Consider the following 23,271-nt stretch of genomic DNA (forward strand, 5'->3'; position numbering starts at 1 on the left):
ATTTCACATTTACAGACACCATGGTCTCTCTGTGTTAAGTACCAAATGAAATGTTCACAAAGAGATGGAAACCTTCTCTCACACACCCCTTTCCTCCCCTGAAACTGTGCCTTCTTCTGCTGCATGAGATAACGGGTTGTAATAAGAGGCTCTCTCTCAACTATCTTTGCAGAGGGGGAAGTTTCCCTCAACTGCCAGTGAAGTACAGTGGTCAGAGTAACTTCCACTGTCCATCCTCTCAATGCATGTGACCAAGAAGCCCTGGAGCTCCTGGGAAGAAATCTAGTAGGTAGGGGAGACAGGGAAGTAAGAGGTGAGCTGCAGATGAATGTTGGGTATAATATTCATCTTCTTGAACTTTTGGAGTGCTTCAGCACCTTGATTCCTGGCATCAATGCAAAAACTCATCTAAGTTCTAACAATGTTTCATTTTCCAACTTCCTAGACGTTTGACACCAAAAAGCAGAAAAGCCCAGAGAAACCTGACAACTCTCCTCACGAGCCACGTACTAGCATCTCACATATTCTAGCATCAACCCAGATACACTCAAGCAGGAGGACCTATTGACTGATTCTGTGAGAAGGTCAAGGAGTGGTGCAGGCAGCACCAGTGACTAGGAACATAAGAATTTAGGAATTGGAGTAGGCCATTCAGCTCCCCGAGCCTGCTCCGCCATTCAGTAAGATCATGGATGATCTGTATCGTAACTTTATCCACCTGTCTTGGCTCCTTATATATATATCCTTATATCCTTGTCTAGCAAAAATCTATCAATCTGAGATTGAAAAGTATTCATTGAGTTAGTATCTATTGCTTTTTAGGGAAGAGAGTCCCACATTTCTACCACCCTTTGTGTGAAGAAGTGGTTCCTAACTTCTCTCCTGAATGACCTGGCTCTGATTTTAAGGTTATCTCCCCTTGTCCCTGGACTCTTCCACCAGTGGAAAATGTTTCTCTCCATCTACCCTTTCAATTCCTTTCAAAATCCAATAAATCTCAATCAAATCGCCCATTAACCTTCTATTTGCCAGAGAATTCAAGCCTAGTTTGTGTAATTTCTCCTCATAATCTTACCCTTGGAGCCCTGGTAACATTTTGGTGAATCTGCACTCAGTCATAGAGTTATACAGCACAGAAACAAGCCCTTCGGCCCATCATGTCTGTGCAGTCCTTCCGAGGCCAATATATGTTTCCTAAGGTATGGTGCCCTGAACTGTACACAATACTCCAGATATGGTCTAGCCAGGGCTTTGTACAGCAGTAGCAAAACTTCCTCCCCTTTATATTCCTGCCCTTTAGATATAAAGCATTTCAGTTATGAAGAGAGACTGAAAAGGCTAGGATTGTTTTCCTTCGAACAGAGAAGGATGAGGGGAGATATGATTGAGGTATACAAAATTATGAGGGGCATTGATAGGTGAGATAGGAAGAGACTTTTTCCCTTAGCGGAGGTGTCAATAGCCAGGGGGCATAGATTTAAGGTAAGGGGCAGGAGGTTTAGAGGGGATTTGAGGAAAATTCTTTTCACCCAGAGGGTGGTTGGAATCTGGAATACACTGCCTGAAGGGGTGGTAGAGGCAGGAACCCTCACAACATTTAAGAAGTATTTATATGAGCACTTGAAACGCCATAGCATACAAGGCTACGGGCCAAGAGCTGGAAAATGGGACTAGAATAGTTAGGTGCTTGATGGCCGGCACAGACACGATGGGCCAAAGGGCCTGTTTCTGTGCTGTATAACTCTATGACTCTATAGTGCAATCCTACACTTGAACATATGAACATACGAATTAGGAGCAGAAGTAAGCCATTCGGCCCCTCGAGCCTGCTCCGCCATTCAATAAGGTCATGGCTGATCTGTTTGTGTTTTGAATTCCATGCTCCCATCTACCCCCGAAAACCCTTGATTCTCTTGCCTACATGAATCTATCTACCTCCACCTTTTTGATTTTTTTGTGTCTGACTCCCACATTTGAATGATGAGTGTACAAGAACTTTCAAATCTCTTTGGATCTCCACTGTTCCTAGCTTTTCACTATTTAAATAATAATTAGAGCATGAGCTGGGGGTGAAGAATGAGAACCAGTGATCACTGACTACAGGTTCCTGAAATTGTTGCCCTCTGGTGAGAAGCCTAGGGACCAAGATTTCAGGGGCTTGGTATTCAAATGAAGAATGCTTCTCGAGTGCCAAATTGTGTATAGTCAATGAAGATGGTGTTCCAGAATGTGCTCGAGCTAGTTACTAAGTTGGAGTGTTCACGACCCCATCATGAGGGACTTTGTAAAGCTCCACAGTCAACCTGGGGAGTGGGACAACTCAGGAGATATTTGTGGCATCCATTCCCAGTGAAGAGCAGCTAAAGACTTCAAATAAGGACTGTGAATACTTCATTGATGCCTTGGGAGCCAGACATGAAAGTACTATTCATTGGTGCTTCAAAGACTTGAATGAGTCCATGTGCTCTCACACTGACCATCTGAACCAGTGGAAAGGATGTTTCCTCTATTGGATAAGTCTAGAACTAGGGGGCACTGTTTTAAAATTAGGGGTCATCCTTTTCGAACAGAGATGAGGAGAATTTTTTTCTCTCAGAGGGTTTTGCGACTTGGGAACTATCTGCCTTAGAAGGTGGTGGAGATGGGGTCACTGAATATTTTTAAAGTGGAGGTAGATAGATTCATGTAGGCAAGAGAATCAAGGGTTTTCAGGGGTAGATGGGAGCATGGAATTCAAAACACAAACAGATCAGCCATGACCTTATTGAATGGCGGAGCAGGCTCGAGGGGCCAAATGGCTTACCTCTGCTCCTAATTCGTATGTTCATATGTTCAAGTGTAGGATTGCACTATAGAGTCATAGAGTTATACAGCACAGAAACAGGCCCTTTGGCCCATCGTGTCTGTGCCGGCCATCAAGCACCTAACTATTCTAGTCCCATTACCAGCTCTTGGCCTGCAGCCTTGTATGCTATGGTGTTTCAAGTGCTCATATAAATACTTCTTAAATGTTGTGAGGGTTCCTGCCTCTAACACCCCTTCAGGCAGTGTATTCCAGATTCCAACTCCCTCTGGGTGAAAAGATTTTTCCTCAAATCCCCTCTAAACCTCCTGCCCCTTACCTTAAATCTATGCCCCCTGGCTATTGACACCTCCGCTAAGGGAAAAAGTCTCTTCCTATCTAACCTATCAATGCCCCTCATAATTTTGTATACCTCAATCATATCTCCCCTCATCCTTCTCTGTTCGAAGGAAAACAATCCTAGCCTTTTCAGTCTCTCTTCATAACTGAAATGCTCCAGCCCAGGCAACATCCTGGTGAATCTCCTCTGCACCCTCTCCAGTGCAATCACATCCTTTCTATAGTGTGGTGCCCAGAACTGTACACAGTACTCCAGCTGTGGCCTATGTAGCGTTTTATACAGCTCCATCATATCCTCCCTGCTCTGATATTCTATGCCTTGGCTAATAAAGGCAAGTATCCCATATGCCCTCCTAACCACTATGATATTGTTTCTCAGAGCAGTGGCACATTTTTTGCCTCCATACAGACCTCTCTGCACGTGAGAAGGAAATTTACAGAGTCTATTCTGACCTCCTGCAACCACAAAAATAGCTGGCCTGGAACTAATGCTTCTAAGGAACCAGAAGATTAACCACTGCGGCACAGGGAGAACTTGCAAACTCCACACAGGCAGTACCCAGAATCGAACCCGGGTCCCTGGAGCTGTGAGGCTGCGGTGCTAACCACTGCGCCACTGCGGCACAGTGGCGCAGTGGTTAGCACCGCAGCCTCACAGCTCCAGGGACCCGGGTTCGATTCTGGGTACTGCCTGTGTGGAGTTTGCAAGTTCTCCCTGTGTCTGCGTGGGTTTTCTCCGGGTGCTCCGGTTTCCTCCCACAAGCCAAAAGACTTGCAGGTTGGTAGGTAAATTGGCCTTTATAAATTGTCGCTAGTATAGGTAGGTGGTAGGGAAACAAAGGGTCAGGTGGGGATGTTTGGTAGGAATATGGGATTAGTGTAGGATTAGTATAACTGGGTGGTTGATGGTCGGCACAGACTCGGTGGGCCGAAGGGCCTGTTTCAGTGCTGTATCTCTAATCTAATCTAATCTAACCACTTCAATCCTTCAAGGCTCCTGCTACAATGCTCCTGCCTACCAGCAGAACAGATAAAAAGGTAAGTTCAAGTGTAAGGAATGTGACAGCCAGCATAATACCTGCTTTTTGCAAAACTCATCATAAGTGCAGTAAAACAGGCATTGTTTGAGGTGAATGGATACTGGACATAGACAAGGCTACAAGCAAAGTAAGAGAAGGATAGACACTGCAATATAACTACATTTACATGCAGAGTAGGAGGTGAATGGACACAAGGTTTAGAAATTATTTTGTACAAAGCAGAAGGTAAATAGATTTCAATGACACTAAAGTCAACTTCAAGCTAGATTCAGAAGTACAGGAATACCTGCAAGGTGTTAGCCATGACTCAGTGGTTATACTCTCACCTCTGGGTCAAGCAGTTGTAGATTCAAATCCCATTCCAATGGCTTGAGCACAAAATCTAGGCTGACACTCCAGTACTGCATTGAAGGAGTGCTGCACTGTCGGAAGTGCTGTCTTTTGGATGAGACTTTAAACTGAGGTTAAGTCTGGCTCTCAGGTACATCTCAGGATGTAAAAGATCCCACAGCACTACTTCAAAGAAGAGCTGGAGAATCCTGGCCAATGATAATCCCTCAAGCAACAATACCAAAATACCAGGTCATTATCACATTGTTGTTTGTGGGATCTAGCTGTGTACAATTGCTTGCCACATCCCTATATTACAGGAGTGACTATTCTTCAGAAGCATTTCATTGACTGTAGGGCACTGTGGTAGGTTCTGACCTGGTGCGATATAAATACAACCCTTTCTTTTCTATCCCTGTAAAAATCTTTCCATCAAACTGAAAATAATGGGGTTTTTGGACTTAGCATAACAGTGGAAGGTCAGTGCATGGCAAGAGGCAGAGAATACAAAGCAGAGCTTATGATTATGGAATTACTACCAAAAACATATTTGGAAACTTCGATTCATAAAGTGGCTGTTAAAGTTTGCATCAGTGGTTCATATGAAATGCAGCAACAATGGTGTGCTGACTTGTCTGAAGGGTTAGGATCCAAAGAATAAAGAACAAAGAACAGTACAGCACAGGAACAGGCCATTTGGCCCTCTAAGCCTGCGCCGATCTTGATGCCTGCCTAAACTAAAACCTTCTGCACTTCCGGGGACCGTATCCCTCTATTCCCATCCTATTCATGTATTTGTCAAGATGCCTCTTAAACGTCACTAGCGTACCTGCTTCCACCACCTCCCCCAACAGCAAGTTCCAGGCACTCACCACCCTTCTAGGTGACCTGCTGAGGAAGAAGCTCAACCAGTACAGTACGCATATGGAAAAATACCATTTCAACTAAGAGGTAAACATAACATTGAATTTAATTGCGCAGACAGGATGAAAATAAAAATTGAAACAACTCAGTAGGCCAACTCACAAAATCATAAAGGGACAGCTTTATAAACTACTCTCGAATGAGGAAATCATAGTTCAGCCTGGAAATTCAGATCTCTTCACTACATCAGCAGCGTCTCCTCTTCTTCATCCAAGTCCCTCAAATAGGGGCATTCCTGATGGGAAATACATTAGTAACATAGCAACAGGAATAGGTCATTTAGCCCCTAGAGCCTGTTCCACCATTCAATAAGATCTTGGCTGATGTGTGACCAAACTCCATATACCCATTTTTGCCCCATATCCCTTAATATCTTTGGATAACAAAAATCTGTCAATCTCAGATATAAAATTAACAAACTGATGCCAGGAAAGGTACCGGCAGCAAGAAATATAAAGATTAAGAACGAAGACTCTTGGGAATCCAAGTGCCTGCAGAAAGAGAACAAAAACAGGCCAGATGTCGCCGAAAGATTGGTTCTTACTGATGTCAGCAACCCTCGATATATTTCCATTGGCAGTAATTAGAAGTGACTTGCACCTAAAATAAAGGTTGAAAAATGATTCAGAAGGTGCAGTTGCCTCTCTTGATCACAGCATTTAAAAGCACCCATTGATTCCAGGTGTGGATGACTTCTGTTTGTCACTGTAATGTATATTGTGGGCAAAATGGGTAGAAATCCAGCATTATGTGTGTCTCCACCCTTTCTTTTGTGCCATTAAAGCCTATGAACTGGCAGACACTGGTGTTCATGACAGAAAATTACCTCACCCACTTATGGTCCATATGGCATCGATCCATTTTTCGCAGGAGAATTCAATGCAATTAAAAACGTCATAGAGAAAGCAGACAGAGTGGTCAAGCTGTGTATCGAGTGTCTTCTGATCTACAGGAGTACACCACTAGATTGTAATAAGTCACCCTCGGAACTTCTCAGAAATTACTGGCTATGAATTGAAAAGTCGATTTGCTCAGGATTTAGAAAACATTTCAGAAGAAGCTGCTACGGAAATACCTAAAGGTGCACCACGAGCTCCCCCAACCCCGCCCCCCCCCCCCCCCCCCCCCACCAATGGAACCTGGCATTCAATTATATCTTCAGAATCCCAGAGATCAAACATGGTCGGCACACGAGTGCTGATTTTCCTAACGTCCCTAAAGATGCAAAGCCTGCCAGCATAGCTATGGATCTTGTGCAGCCCTGCTCAGTGGTATCACTCTTGATTCTGAGCTAGAAGGGTGTGGGTTCAAGTCCCATTGCAGCATAAAATCTAGGCTGATACCCCAGTGCAGTATCAAAAGTGTGCTGCACTGTCAGAAGGGCCGTATTTGAGATGTGGTGTTAAAGCAAGGCAAAATTGATGAGGTATCTGTCTGATATTATCCAAGGAACCAGGTGAAGGAACACTTATTTTTAAAAAAAAAGTAAAACCAGGGGAAAAGACTATCTGTGGTGAAGCCCAATACAGCAATGAAACTCAATATCTCCAAAATTATCCTGTTCAAAGATTGACCAGTTGTCAAGAAATCAGACCATTTCACTGAAATGTTCTCAGAAAAAAAAAGGTACAGATTCATCTCAAGTAAAGAGCATTTCTTCGCAATAGTACACAGGGTTAGAAAGTTCTTTCATTGAATGCTTAAAGCTAGTTATTTGGGAGAAAAGGAAAGACAGGTGTACACAAGATATAGTGACAACACACAACATTGGTTTGAATGTTAAATGTTGGAAGCAAAACGAGAGAATATTGAATGTTATTAACACTAATATCGATGAAAAAGGAAAAAAAGACTTGCATTTATATAACAAGCTTCTGGATCTCAAGACATTCCAAAGTGCTTTGCAGTCTATGAAGTACTTTTGGAGTGTAGTCATTATTGCAGTGGGGGTCAGTCAGCTCAGTTGGCTGAATGGTTAGAGTATGATACAAGAAATACGTCAATAGCACGGATTCAATCCCTGTACTGGCTGTGGTAGTTCATGGAGGCCTGCCTCCTCACCTTGCCCCATGCTTGTGGAGTGGTGACCCTCAAGCTATACATTACCAACTGTCTCTGTCTAATTGGGAAGATGCCGACGGTCCTTTGGGACTACATCTAGAACAGCAACATTATTGTAGTATTGCAATCAACTTAAGGATAGCAAGGCCCCACAAACTGCAATGAGATAATGACCAGATAATCTGTTTTTAGTGATGTTGGTTTGGGGATAAATATTGGCCAGTGCACTAGGTAGAATTCCCTTGCTCTTCTTCGAAATAGTGCCTTGGGACCTTTTACACCATCTCAAAGGGCAAAGCATCAGGTTTAACAACTCAATCAAAAGGCAGAGACGGATGAGCTCAAGAAGTCCAATAAAATAACACATGATGCTATAGTTACAATATTATCAGTTTTGAACTGTTTAAAGTCCATTCAGATAGAAAATCTTGAACCAAAAAGCAGGGCTATGTGCAGTAATAACAAAAGAACATAACAGAGTCAACTAGAGATGGTAGCTATACTGAATGACACTGTTCTAAGCATGCTAGGGTAGATTTTCCACTTTTGGATGCACAGTGAGTGTTTGAAATTGGCAGTGTACCTGGAGGTGTAAAGCAACTCTCTGAGGAGAGGATTCTGCTATTTTCTTGTTCTAAGATGGGCTTAGTGTCAGAAATCCGTGCAGGTAGCAGAACTACAGCCTGTAGGTTTTGTGGCTGATCTCCTGTTTCCAACATCAGGGCTTTCGGGTTGCTATTGGAGGGTAGTAATCAGAAGGCTCCATAGCCCAAAGATTGTTGTGGGTGTGGTACCTGAGTTGAGAAGGAAAAGTAAACACTTTGCCAATAGAGATCCTTGCCTCTTCTACGATTTTTGGCCTGTCAATGGGAATTCTGCAGACTGTCCAATCCATCGAGGCCAGGGTGCAAGCTCGAATGCCAAGTTTCTTCATGCATCTCTCCACTGCTGTATCCAACAGTCAGCTGATGAGGAAAGTAGAGCAGGAGGCCAAGCGCGCTACTTCTTGCCTCTTTGGTATCACAATGCTCGGCCTGCTTTTACTCCAGGCCCAAGATCAGACACACTATTTTGAGAAATGTACTGAGGGTGAACAGCTGATGTAATAAGTCTTTGCCCTTTTCTCTTCTTTGCTGTGCCTGGAGAATGAACATTCACCAAATACCTCAAAGAGGAAAATCTATCTGTGCTGCTTTGAACTTGCATAGTCAGTTTCTTAAAATCCATTTAATTCTATAAAAGGCTTGAGCTGGTCCATATAAAATAGCATTACAAGGCCACTTAAATATTCCACAATGGTACAAAGATTTCCTTGTTGCCAATTTTAGTACTAACATGAATAACCTTACATGTTCAATATTAATTGCCATACTGCTGTTTATTTGCACCATTATTGCCTGTATAGTACTGTTTAAACTGTATGACTCTCCTCAGAAATGTTTCCTTTCCTACAAAGCTTGGCACCCCCCATAAATTTAGGAATCCTATTCACAATTCCCATGTCAAGATCATTAATAAATATTATGGCAGAAATAATGGCCCCAGACCTGAGCTTCAGGAGACTTTGCTGATCATAGCTACCCTTTAATAGATCTATTACCATTGATAAGTACTCTCTGGTTGCTATTATCTACGCAATCATTATCAGTTTACATCTTAATTCTAGAAGATGAGTTCTATTTTGATTTATGGTGTGGGACCTCATCAAAAGTCTTTCAAAAGTCGAGATATACAAGACCAATTATATTACCACAATTCATTAACTCTAATACATCCTCAAAGATTTCCAAGAAATTTGTTCGACATGTTCTGCCTTGCATAAACCCACAATGCCTTGAATTTATTAGCATAATTCTCATTAAATCTAAAATATTTTCATTCCTTAATTAAGTAATTGTAGTCCCACTTTAGATATCAGGATAACAGGACTATAGTTCCAAAAATCATGGTTCTCACCTATACAAGCCTGAAGTGACATTCGTTATGTTTCAGCCTTCCACTACCCTCTGTGTCCAACAAGCCATGAAAGATATACCCAAGGCTCCTTATTTTTATCTTCATTCTCTCAAATTACTCCTGAATGCATTTTTTGCTGTTCAACATCACCATCACAAAAAATTATAATTACATTATTGTACCTTCAGGTACCAGGACTATTAGAGTCAGCCATTCGATCTCGTCAGTCGAAGACAATGGTTTGCAAATGTTTCTGGGTGGGAGACCACCTGTAAAAATTGACACATCTCCAGGAACCTAACTTGGCAAAACCAGCATCAGCTACTCAAAGAGAAAGCTGAGCTATCATTCTACAAAATACTTGTATTTGTATACAACAGCAACTTGTATTTATATAGTACAACGTAATAAAATGTCCCAAGGCACTTCACAGGAGAGTTATCAAAGATCAAAGAAAATTACAGCACAGGAACAGGCCCTTCGGCCCTCCAAGCCTGCGCCGATCCAGATCCTCCATCTAAACATGTCGCCTATTTTCTAAGGATCTGTATCTCTTTGCTTCCTGCCCATTCATGTATCTGTCTAGATACATCTTAAAAGACGCTATCGTGCCCGCGTCTACCACCTCCGCTGGCAACGCGTTCCAGGCACCCACCACCCTCTGCGTAAAGAACTTTCCACGCATATCCCCCCTAAACTTTTCCCCTCTCACTTTGAACTCGTGACCCCTTGTAATTGAATCCCCCACTCTGGGAAAAAGCTTCTTGCTATCCACCCTGTCGATACCTCTCATGATTTTGTACACCTCAATCAGGTCCCCCCTCAACCTCCGTCTTTCTAATGAAAATAATCCTAATCTGCTCAACCTCTCTTCATAGCTAGCGCCCTCCATACCAGGCAACATCCTGGTGAACCTCCTCTGCACCCTCTCCAAAGCATCTACATCCTTTTGGTAATGTGGCGACCAGAACTGCACGCAGTATTCCAAATGTGGCCGAACCAAAGTCTTATACAACTGTAACATGACCTGCCAACCCTTGTACTCAATACCCCGTCCAATGAAGGAAAGCATGCCGTATGCCTTCTTGACCACTCTATTGACCTGCGTTGCCACCTTCAGGGAACAATGGACCTGAACACCCAAATCTCTCTGTACATCAATTTTCCCCAGGACTTTTCCATTTACTGTATAATTCACTCTTGAATTGGATCTTCCAAAATGCATCACTTCGCATTTGCCCTGATTGAACTCCATCTGCCATTTTTCTGCCCAACTCTCCAGTCTATCTATATTCTGCTGTATTCTCTGACAGTCCCCTTCACTATCTGCTACTCCACCAATCTTATAATGCAACATCTGACACCAAGCCACATAAGGAGATATTAGAGCACATAATCAAAAGCTTAAAGGAGGAAAGAGAAGTAGAGAAGCAGAGGGGATTCCACAGCGTAGGGCTTTGGCAGCTGAAGTAACATCCATCAATAGCGGAGCAATTAAAATCGGGGGCATACAGCAACAGAAATAATATGTTCGTCGATCAACAAATACAGGAAAATATAAAAATATTCTAATAAGTGCATAGGAATCTAATGACCACACGAATCCCCTAGTAGGTAGCTAGATTATGAAGCCCTCCGTTTGAACACCTAACCCCTTAAACTGTACAAAGTATTGCTGTTATTCATTGTTGCTGAATAGTGAATGTCCCAATTAAAATGAATCATAACACCTAGTGGACAGGATTCTACCTTTATTAATTCACACTAGTTTTTAAGCTGTGTGAGTAACATCCGATTAGATCATGCCCGCATCATTAATTAACCGGCTTCAGAAAATGGAACAATTTGACTTTGCATTGTGCAAAAGCCAAGACAAAGCCATGGTTTGATGAATTATTTACTAAGCGTCCTTTTTCTCCAATGAGCTCCATGACTGTTCACTGGGCTATCTCAATCACGTGACTTTCTCATTCTATGCTGCTCAGGAATAATGTCATCTGTGGGTCTCTGAACCAGCAGAGCTATGTAAAATTAGTACTGGAGCTATTCAAACCATTGTCCCCCTCAATCCTAAGGATCACTTGTTTCTGATATTTCTCTGTACAGTTACTATGTACTGGTAAATCTTATAATTGTGCGAGATTGTAATGGATGTCAGAAAATTCTAACTTTTCTAAGCTCTCCATATGATGGATGCTTATTGTCATATGAAAAGCAAACTCCATATCACTCAGGGATCTAACCTGGGCTCTTTCTACTCTGTATGGTTCAGAATGGTGGTTTTTCCTCTGAGCCCTCAGGGGAGTCTGCTTTTGTCTTTTTTTGATATTGTGTAACAAGGTGGCAGGATGCAAGCAGCTAAAGGCAGCTGTCATAATGATAAATGTCTTGCCAAGACAATCTTGGCTGTTGCTGAAAGCAAGGAGATTGAATGTTTGGGTACAAAGAGGTAAACCAGGAGCCTTCCTGCAGTTCAATCACTACCTACAACATATTGCAACAACTGTGGATCAGCAGGCATTGGTTCATTCTATTTTTGAAGTTCAGACCACAAAGGATAGAGCTCCTGGCAACCACACTGAAAGAAATTTTGACCGTCTTAAAGAAAAAAGGAAAGGAAAAGAAGGACTTGTATTTATATGACACCTTTCACAACTTCACTACATCACATAGCATATATTCTGTGCCTAAAATTACTTTGAATGCACTAACCCAAGCTTGTTCACCATTATCATGTAGCCAAACCCGAAGGGTCTGGATTTTTCTTAGGGTTGACAAAATTAACATCCATATTATGTGCACAACCATTGTATTACCACAGCTCATGGAATCAAATACTCTTTTAAAAAGTGTACTACTTATGCTGTGTATTACCTGAATGTAGATGTCCTTCCCTTCACGATCAATCTTGACACTGTGAAGCTGGCCATTTGCCCAGTTTCTGGTATCAATGCTGAAGAAAACAGGATCTTTATCACCATCCAGTTTGTATCTTATTTGAAAGCTCCCTGGAAGGAAAGAGTTGATTGATTTCAATTGAAGAGATAGAATCCGATTAATAGGATAAACCTCCGTCAACATTCAAATACTGCATCTGTTTTTGTATAAAGGTAATTAAGTAAACAAAAAAAACACCTAATCCAATGACTGACATTACGTATTCAGCCTGCTTGCTAATATTTTTATATTAGGACCTGTCATTTTTAATACTGTACGATTGCTATTTTTTGTATGAGTAGTATGTTTTCATTTGTCATCTTAATGTGCTTTTAGTTTTGATATTAATGATATTTCACACTAATAATCTACCATTCAATATTAATGTATTGGAAAGTAAAATGCTCAACCATTTCAGTATATTTATTGTGCTGTAGATAACAAGATAAAGCCTGTAGTAATTGCACCCCTTTAAAATATGAACGCATAATAAATTACCGACTTATAACTTTTTTATATGTCTCTGAAAGGCAAAAGTATGATCAGTGGGAGTACTTCATGGCAGAATGGTGCTTTTAAGTATTTTTTCAACAAAAGTAAAATTCAAATTCTTGACGGAGAATGGTGTAACAGTGAAAACCTGACTTACTCCAAATTTGGTCACTTCAAGTTTGTTGAGGAAGATCGATATCAAGGCTGCTTGAGAGTTTATGTTCCCCTTTTGGAAACAGCATGCAAATACAAAGGGGCAAAATGGATTTCTGTTTATATTTGCACCCATTTTCCATGTCCCATCATATTAATATACATGTGTGCAACTAATAGTATCTTATATGTTTCACCATGAATGTGATTGGAAGTTGGAGAAGTGATTACATTACCAAATTATTGCCTGGGACATTCCTAAAAATATTTTCATTGGGTCAAATTTCGCTGGAAAGATAACAGTGTGCATGCCATTATTATTAATGTGCAGATTGGCTAGCAAGTTCAGGGGATGAAGAGATACTCCATGAGTTATGAATCTCCAAAACTTGCTGATCAATTTACCTCACTTCGCCATTTGCCTCGCACAGATGCCATCTCGCCCTTAGCCTTCCTGTTATATTTAAGAGCTTGCCGGATTTGCATACTAATTGTCCATTAAACCTACCACACCCTTTTAATGATGTGATAGTTGTTAATGCATGCCTATCAATCTCTCCTCAGTCTGGAAAGGGAACAATTTAAACTGTTGAGTCTCATTCCTGCATATTGTAATTTGTTATTAGAGATTTTAAAATGATCAAATAAGCAACAATTTCAAGACTATTTTTATTAAATCTGGAGGGTTTGAAATTCTTCACACAATTAGACAGTGTACCTACAAGTGAAATATTGGCCAGCCATCAAGCAGATTGACAGAGATACTACAACATGGACACATCAAAGATGCAAGGTCCCGGAATCCAACTAACATCATAATAAAATATTCAATTACAGAGCATGCATCAACATAACATCCTCTGAGGCAGCTGGTGACACCATTTGCTGTCAACAGCTTAACATAAAAAAGTCACATGATGAAATTAAGTAAAAGCAGATTATTTGGCATTTGAATTGTGTTGCTTTTACTGATGGACCAAGAAGTCTGTTTTCTAGCTCTATAAAAATAGACAACAGCTGAAGTAACTCAAGTTACTGTAATATTATGTGGTACTTTGGAAATTTAAGACTTGAATTAAAAAGTGTTTTGTATAAAGCTGATAACATTCTTTTTCTCTCTAAGGATTGAAGAATTTTGCAACCTATCACCAGCCTCGGGATCAAATCCTGACATTTTTGGATCTGACAAGTATGAACCGAACTACACAGAATATTATGACATTCTTTTCATCCTCAACAGAGTATAAAGTGTAAATGAAATAATTGGCCAGATTCTGCTCTGAGTTATCATTTGGTAGACAGGCCACATTTAGGAAATCAGTACTATGATGGAGGACAGCAGTGATATTGCAGCAATTACACAGCAGCAGGGAAAGAGAGAGATAGGGATGGGGAAAAAAGTATTGCTGGCAAATCGTATAGTTAACAGCTGTGGCTCAGTGATAGCACTTTCACCTCTGAGTCAGAAGGTTGTGGGTTTAAGTCCCAAAGATGAGAACATGTAAGCTGACACTTATTGAGGGAGTGCTGCGCAAGTGCTGTCTTCTGGATGAGACATTAAATCCTCTCAGGTGAATGTAAAAGACCCCATGGCACTACTTTGAAGAACAGCAAGGGCATTCTCCCCGGTGCCCTAGCCAATATTGTTCTTTCAAGCAATATCACGAACAGATTATTTGATCATTATCACATTTCACTTTATGGCACCTGTGGCAGATGGAATTTAATACTGACAAGTGTGAGGTGATGCATTCTGGCAGAAGGGATAGGGTGAGGCAATATAGACTTAATGACACTGTTCTAAATAGTGTATAGGAACAGAGGACCCTGGGGGTGCAGGTGCATCGATCTTTGAAGGTGACAGGACATATTGCGAGAGTGGTTAGTAAAGCAAATGGGATCTTGGGCTTCATAAATAGAGGCATTGAGTACAAAAGCAGGGAAGTTATACTGAACCTTCATAAAGCTCTGGTTAGGCCCCAACTGGAGTAGTGCATCCAGTTCTGATCACCACACTTTAGGAAGAATGTGAGGGCCCTTGAGAGAGTGCAGAGGAGATTTACCAGAATGATCCCCTGGATGAGGGATTTTAGTTACAAGGCTAGGTTGGAAAAGCTGGGTTTGTTCTCCTTGGAGCAAACGAGATTGAGAGGATATTTGACAGAGGTGTACAAGATTATGACAGGCGTAGATAAGTTAGACAAGGAAAAACTGTTCCCATTAACTAATGGTACAACAACCAGGGCACACAGATTGAAAATTTTGGACATGAGATGCAGGAGGAATAGAGCCATAGAACCATAGAAAAATTACAGCACAGAAAGAGGACATTCAGCCTGTAGTGTCCGTGCTGGCTGAAAAACTAGCTGCCCAATCTAATTCACCTTCTAGCACCTGGTCCATAGTCTTGCAGGTTGTAGCACTTCAGGTGCATGTTCAGGTATCTTTTAAAAGAATTCAGGATTTCTGCCTCCACCACTATTCCTGGCAGTGAATTTCAGACACCCACTACCCTCTGGGTGAAAAAGTTTTTCCTCGTGTCCCCTCTAATCCTTTTACCAATCACCTTAAATCTGTGCCCCCTGGAAATTGACCTCTCTGTTAGGGGAAACAGGTCCTTCCTGCCTACTCTATCTACGCCCCTCATAATTTTGTACACTTCAACTAAGTCACCCCTCAGCCTCATAGAGTCATAGAGTTATACAGCACAGAAACAGACCCTTTCGCCCATCGTGTCTATGCCGGCCATACAGCACACAACTATTCTAATCCCATATTCCTGCACTTGGCCCGTAGCCCTGTATGCTATGGAGTTTCAAGTGCTCATCTAAATACTTCTTAAATGTGAGGGTTCCGGCCTCCACCACCTCTTCGGGCAGTGTATTCCAGATTCCAATCACCCTCTGGGTAAAAAAATGTTTCCTCAAATCTCTCCTAAACCTCCTGCCCCTTACCCTAAATCTATGCCCCCTGGTTATTGACCCTCCGCTAAGGGTAAAAGTTTCCTCCTATCTAACCTATCAATGCCCCTTATAATTTTGTACACCTCAAACATGTCCCCCCTCAGCCTTCTCTGCTCCAAGGAAAACAACCCCAGCCTTTTCAATCTCTCTTCATAGCTGAAATGCTCCAGCCCAGGCAACATCTTGGTGAATCTCCTCTGCATCCTCTCCAGTGCAATCACTTCCTTCCTATAGTGTGGTGACCAGAACTATACACAGTACTCCAGCTATGGCCTAACTAGCATTTTATATAGCTCCATCATAACCTCCCTGCTCTTATATTCTATGCCTCGGCTAATAAAGGCAAGTATGTCATATGCCTTCCTAACCACCTTATCTACCTGTGCTGCTGCCTTCAGTGATCTGTGGACAGGTACACCAAGGTCCTTCTGACTTTCTGTACTTCCTATGGTCCTACCATCCATTGTGTATTCCCTTGCCTTGTTAGTCCTCCCAAAATGCATTACCTCACACTTTTCAGGCTGAAATTCCATTTGCCACTGCTCCGCCCATCTTACCAGCCCATCTATATCTCCCTGTAATCTAAGGATTTCCTCCTCACTATTTACAACACCACCAATTTTCGTGTCATCTGCGAACCTACTGATCACGCCTCCTATATTCACGTCTAAATTATTAATGTACACTACAAACAGCAAGGGTCCCAGCACCAATCCCTATGGTACACCACTGGTCGCAGGCTTCCACTCGCAAAAACAACCCTCGACCATTACCCTCTGTTTTCTGCCACCAAGCCAATTTTGGATCCAATTTGCTAAATTGCCCTGGATCCCATGGGCTCTTACCTTCTTAACCAATCTCCCATGCGGGACCTTATCAAAAGTCTTACTGAAATCCTCATCGACACATCTAGTCACCGCCTCGAAAAATTCAATCAAGTTAGTTAGACACGATCTCCCTCTGACAAAGTCATGCTGACTATCCCTGATTAATCCCTGCCTCTCCAGGTGGAGATTAATCCTGTCCCTCAGAATGTTTTCCAATAGTTTCCCAACCACTGATGTTAGACTCACCGGCCTGTAATTACCTGGTTTATCCCTACTACCCTTCTTGAACCACATTCACTGTCTTCCAGTCCTCTGATACCTCTCCTGTGGCCAGAGAGGATTTGAAAATTTGTGTCAAAGCCACTGCTATCTCCTCCCTTGCCTCACATAACAGCCTGGGATACATCTCATCTGGGCCTGAGGATTTCCTCCCTTTCAATACTAATATATTCAAGTATATCACAATCCCCCTCCCTGATCTCTACACCTACGTCGTCTTTTTCCATAGTGAACACCGATGAAAAATAATCATTTAAAACCTCACCGATGTCCTCCGGCTCCACACAAAGATTGCCACTTTGGTCCCTAATGGGCCCTACTCTTTCCCTGGTTATCCTCTTACCCTTAATATACTTATAAAACGCCTTGGGATTTTCCTTTATCTTGCCTGGCAGTGTTTTTTTCATGCCCCCTCTTCGCTCTCCTAATTACTTTTTTAAATGCCACCCTACACTTTCTATACTCCTCTAGTGCCTCCGATGTTTTCAGCACTTAGGATCTGCCGTAAGCCTCCTTTTTTTTCCTGATCCAATCCTCTATATCCTTTGACATCCAGGGTTTCCTGGGCCTGTTAGTCCAACCTTTATGGGTACATGGTGGCTCTGAACCCTCACTATTTCCTCTTTGAATGACTCCCACTGGTCTGATGTAGACTTTCCTACAAGTAGCTGCTCCCAGTCCACTTTGGCCAGATCCTGTTTTATCATATTGAAATCGGCCTTCCCCCAATTCAGTACCTTTATTTCTGGTCCATCTTTGTCCTTTTCCAAACTACTGAGTTATGGTCACTATCCCTAAAATGCTCCCCCACTGACACTTCTACCACTTGACCAGCTTCATTCTCTAGGATTAGGTCCAGTACTGCCCCTTCCCTTGTAGGACTTTTTACATACTGGCTCAAAACTGGAATACTGGAACAGCCTCCTCTGTTCTAAGGAAAACAACCCAAGCCTATCCAATCTTTCCTCATAGCTGCAACTTTCGAGCCCTGGCAACATTCTTGTAAATCTCCTCTGTACTCTGTCCACAGCAACTATGTCCTTCCTGTAATGTGGTGACCAGAACTGTACGCAATACTCCAACTGTGGCCGAACCAGCATTTTATACAGTTCCAGCATTACATCCCTGCTTTTTAATTCTATACCTCGGCCAATAAAAGAATGCATTCCATATGCCTTCTTCACCACTTTATCTACCTGTCCTGCCACCTTCAGGGACCTGTGGACATGCACTCCAAGGTCTCTCACTTCTTCTACCCCTCTCAATATCCTCCCGTTTTATTGTGTATTCCCTCACTTTATTTGCCCTCCCTAAGTGCATTACCTCACACTTCTCTGGACTGAATTCCATTTGCCACATTTCCGCCCACTCAACCAAACCATTGATATCTTTCTGGAGTCTACGGCTATCCTCTTCACTATCAACTACACAACCAATTTTTGTGTCAACAGCAAATGTCCCAATCATGCCTCTACATTTAAGTCCAAATCATTAATACATACCACAAACAGCAAGGGACCCAACACTGAGCCCTGTGAAATGCCAATGGAAACTGCTTTCCATTTACAAAAACATCCGTTGACTACTACCCTTTGCTTCCTGTCACTGAGCCAATTCTGGATCCAACCTGCCACACTCCCTTATATCCCATGGGCTTTCATTTTACTGACCAGTCTGCCATGTGGGACCTTGACAAATGCCTTACTAAAATCCATGTAGGCCACATCCATTGCACTACTCTCATCAATCCTCCTTGTTACTTCCTCAAAGAATTCAATTAAGTTTGTAAGACATGACCTTCCCTTAGGAATGTGAGGAAGAACTTTTTTATGAGGTAATGACCTGGAAATTGCTGCCCACAAGGGTGGTGGAAGTGGTGACAATCAATGATTTCAAAAGGAAATTGGATGGCAACTTGAAGGAAACAGACTTGCAGGGCTACAGGGACCGAGCGGGGGAGTGGGACTGGCTGGATTGCTCGTGGACAGCCAGCATGGACTCGATGGGCCAAAAGGCCTCCTTCTATGCCATAAATGACTCTGTGCACAAATTGGCTGCCACGTTTCTTACATTACAATTGTGACTGCAATTCAAAAGTATTTCGTTGGATGTAAAGACCTTTAGGTCATCCTAAGGTCGAAAAAGGTACCGTATACATGCTAATCTTTCTTTATTTCCTCACACCAGATTTAGGTGGCCAATCCAATTTGGAGTCAGACATATTTCACGCAGACTTGAGGCACTGGAGTCAGCATCATGAAATTCGTGCTTTCTGGCCTCCTCCTGTGCGGGAGAAATGGGCGCAGCAAGGTCCAGTTGCTCCCCCACCCTAGTCTAATTCCATTTTCCTGCTCATGTCCCAAACCCTTTAATATTGCTCTTTTTCAAACAGTGATCTAATTCCCTCTGAAATTAATCAATCAACCTTGCTTCAACAACTATTGGCAGCAGAAAATTCTACATTCAAACCACCTTCTGTGCAAAACCTTTTAATCTAACCACCTCTGGATAGCAAGTGAAGAGGATATGCATCAGCAGAAGAATCTCTTTCATGGCTCTACTGTCACTGAAAATCAATGATATCTCCAGACTTCCTTTATTCCATAGATACATAAAATGGCACCCTGCTTTGAGGACTTCATGAATCTGACTCAATTCCTTTGAATTTAACAACCATCCTGAAAAGCTGTTGTCTGCATACCTATTATTACAGCAGAAGGACATTCTATACAGTGCTATAAACACTGCTGTTGGGCAGTTTCCTTCCTGGAGCAAGGGCAATTCAAGAAGCTTTAATGGCTCAATTTCTTTTTAAAAAAATAACCAGTCGCTAATGGATGTTAGGAAAAGTACTCATTCAGCAATAAATCAATTGACAACTTTTTCGAGAAGGTGACTAGATGTGTAGATGAGGGTAAAGCAATTGATGTAGTCTACATGGAATTCAGTAAGACCTCTGATAAGGTCCCGCATGGGAGATTGGTTAAGAAGGTAAGAGCCCATGGGATCCAGGGCAATTTAGCAAATTGGATCCAAAATTGGCTTGGTGGCAGAAAACAGAGGGTAATGGTCGAGGGTTGTTTTTGCGAGTGGAAGCCTGCGACCAGTGGTGTATCACAGGGATCGGTGCTGGGACCCTTGCTGTTTGTAGTGTACATTAATGATTTAGACGTGAATATAGGAGGTATGATAAGTAGGTTCGCAGATTAAATGAAAATCGGTGGTGTCGTTAATAGTGAGGAGGAAAACCTTAGATTACAAGATGATATAGATGGGCTGGTAAAATGGGCGGAGCAGTGGCAAATGGAATTTAATCCTGAGAAGTGTGAGGTGATGCAAGACAAGGGAATATACAATGGATGGTAAGACCCTAGGAAGTACAGAAGGTCAGAGGAACCTTGGTGTACTTGTCCATCGATCACTGAAGGCAGTAGCACAGGTAGATAAGGTGGTTGGGAAGGCATATGGGATACTTGCCTTCATTAGCCGAGGCATAGAATATAAGAGCAGGAAGGTTATGATGGAGCTGTATAAAATGCTAGTTAGGCCACAGCTGGAGTACTGTGTACAGTTCTGGGCACCACACTATAGGAAAAATGTGATTGCACTGGAGAGGGTGCAGAGGAGATTCACCAGGATGTTGCCTGGGCTGGAGCATTTCTGCTATGAAGAGAGACTGAAAAGGCTCGGGTTGTTTTCCTTGGAGCAGAGAAGGGTGAGGGGGGACATGATTGAGGTATACAAAATTATGAGGGGCATTGATAGGTTAGATAGGAAGAGACTTTTTCTCTTAGCGGAGGGGTCAATAACCAGGGGGCATAGATTTAAGGTACAGGGCAGGAGGTTTAGAAGGGATCTGAGGAAAGAAATTTTCACCCAGAGGGTAGTTGGAATGTGGAATACACTGCCTGAAGTGGTGGTAGAGGCAGGAACCTTTAAGAAGTATTTAGATGAGCACTTGAAACGCCATAGCATACAAGGCCAAGTGCTGGAAAATGGGACTAGAATAGTTAGGTGCTTGATGGCCGGCACAGACACAATGGGCTGAAGGGCCTGTTTCTGTGCTGTATAACTATATGACTCTGTGACTCTAACTTAATATTTGTTTGGAGCTGATGATTTGTGCACATTAGCATTGTTCAGTTGTAAACATCTCGGCTTATCTGGCTCACCAACAATGTCTTATTCAGCAGTGTTGTTGACCCACCAGAAAACACGTTAACAAACCAAATCATATGTGTGGCTGCTATAAAAGTCCATTTAAAGCTCAGCTTGATTATACACTTTGTTCCAATAAATAATGGTTTTGACTCCATCAAGTTACTACAAATTGTCTCGCCTGCTTTAATTGTAAAAGTCGCCCCAGTAAATGAATGGCGAAATACCACCTCCAGGAGACAGTGGGACGTAAATTCATCTTGGATTGCCACTCAAAACACTTGTTTGCAAATCAGCTCCCCATTTTATACTCTGCCCAATTTTCATTGAGGCCAGTTAATTTGAAAAAGAAATCTTACAAGAATGTTAAAAATTAAAAATTCCAAGGTCCCACCACTGGGGCCAGGACTCGAAGCGTATCCCAACGAAATGTCATCTCGCGCCGGCCTGTCAATTAACCAGGGGACCGACCAGTCACAGAATGGAACTACCTGTTCACTCACGCAGGTAAACCACAAGGACAGAGATCTGCAGTCTCCAGGGGACAGCCATCCACCTCTGAAGAGGAGGAGAGGACCTCAGAGGACTCACCACCACCTCATTCACCCTCACCAACTGTCATGTCAGCGGGTATCCATTTGCGCTTGGATTCGGGGTTATAACCTGATGTGAGCACCACAGAACCGCCTGAGCAGCTGACGGAGCTGAGGCTACTGACACTCAGAGGAGTGTGGGAAGTCAGGCCGAAGCTGAGCCCTAGGCTGATGATATGCCTCTGGAATCGTTAGGAAGGTGGCTGACGCTGGCCGTGAAGATCTGGTGAAGAATCTGAAGGGTATGCGCACCCTGACTCCCACAGTGGGAGAAGTCCATTCAAGCCATGAGTGCCGCCACATCCCTCTCATCTGCATGCATGGACTCCTCCATCGAGAAATTGGCGACTCACCTGGAGAGCCGCATCCAGCAGGCCAGTTAGTTCAAGCTGGAGATGTGCGCAGACCCGCATGCCATCACCTTGTCCATGAGTTCTATGCAGTAGTGGCAAGGCAAGAGAGGGAACGAGGTGCCTGGAGTCTCCACCATGTCCTTAGACTACTCAGGTGAATGGGGAGGTATGTGTGCCTTGCAAGGGAGGAGGAACAGCTGCCTTCCACATCTGGGGGCTCTTTTGAGGGTGCTCCTAGTGTGGGCAGCAGTTCCTCAGCCCCGGCGTTAGTGACATCAGCACCTCAAATTGCTGCAATGACAGAAGAGGGTCCTGCACCTTTGCAGGAACCCCTCAGCATGCCAGGACCCTCCAAGCCTCAGGCAGCCAAATGATAGCTGCCAAGTTTATCACAAGCCATGGAGTAGCAAGGTCAGCAGCCTGGCTCCACCTCAGCTGGCAGGGAACGGGGACCACCGCGTAGGAAAATTCATAGGAGAATTAAGAAAACCCACTAGATGTACTTGGCCTTCACAAGTAAATACATTGTTAAGGAGTTGCTGCTTGTGTCTGATTATGTTGGCAATAAAGAAGTAATACATTATGTCAACATATCCTTCCATTACTGATGGCACTCTGGAAGTAGAGGAGTACCCTGGTTCACCCCAAGGAATGTTTGGGAAGGACCATTGTGTGTGCAGTCATCGCTTTTCCCAAGCTGAAGCACAAGGTGTCACTGTATGCAGGAGCCTGAGCTTTGAGCCTGGCCTGAGGTAAACGGCAACAGTGCAAAATGAAGGTGGACCTTTGTTTGATTGGAAGGATGAGGTAGGAAGGGTCATCTGAAACGTGAATGAATAAGCACCTTCAGAGTCTCCCTGGTGTCTATGTCACTGCACCTTCCATGTGGATCCGGGTGTCATCCGGGGTGCAGCAGCTGGTCATCAGCTTCCTCATCATGCTCCTCGTCTGAGGAAGCATCCCACTCCACTATATGCCCAGTGGTCAGGGCCTCCTGCAAGTTATACAAAGTGCAGCAGACCACCACAATCCATGAAACCCTCGCTGGGGTATACTGAAGGCC

The 23,271-nt window shown here is 43.0% G+C and overlaps 1 protein-coding gene across 1 annotated transcript in view; it reads right to left on the bottom strand.

Moving 5' to 3' along the window:
• LOC137371883 (contactin-associated protein-like 5) overlaps positions 1 to 23,271 on the bottom strand; it is a gene marked incomplete at its 5' end in the record, with an annotated part of 700,863 nt that overhangs the window by 122,516 nt on the left and 555,076 nt on the right. Inside the window, one exon of the mRNA XM_068034867.1 lies at positions 12,328 to 12,461. Coding sequence (XP_067890968.1) covers positions 12,328 to 12,461 — 134 coding nt within the window. The remainder of the gene's footprint in view (positions 1 to 12,327; positions 12,462 to 23,271) is intronic.

Source organism: Heterodontus francisci, chromosome 7 (assembly GCF_036365525.1).
Source record: "Heterodontus francisci isolate sHetFra1 chromosome 7, sHetFra1.hap1, whole genome shotgun sequence".
In the NCBI taxonomy this organism is placed as follows: domain Eukaryota; kingdom Metazoa; phylum Chordata; class Chondrichthyes; order Heterodontiformes; family Heterodontidae; genus Heterodontus; species Heterodontus francisci.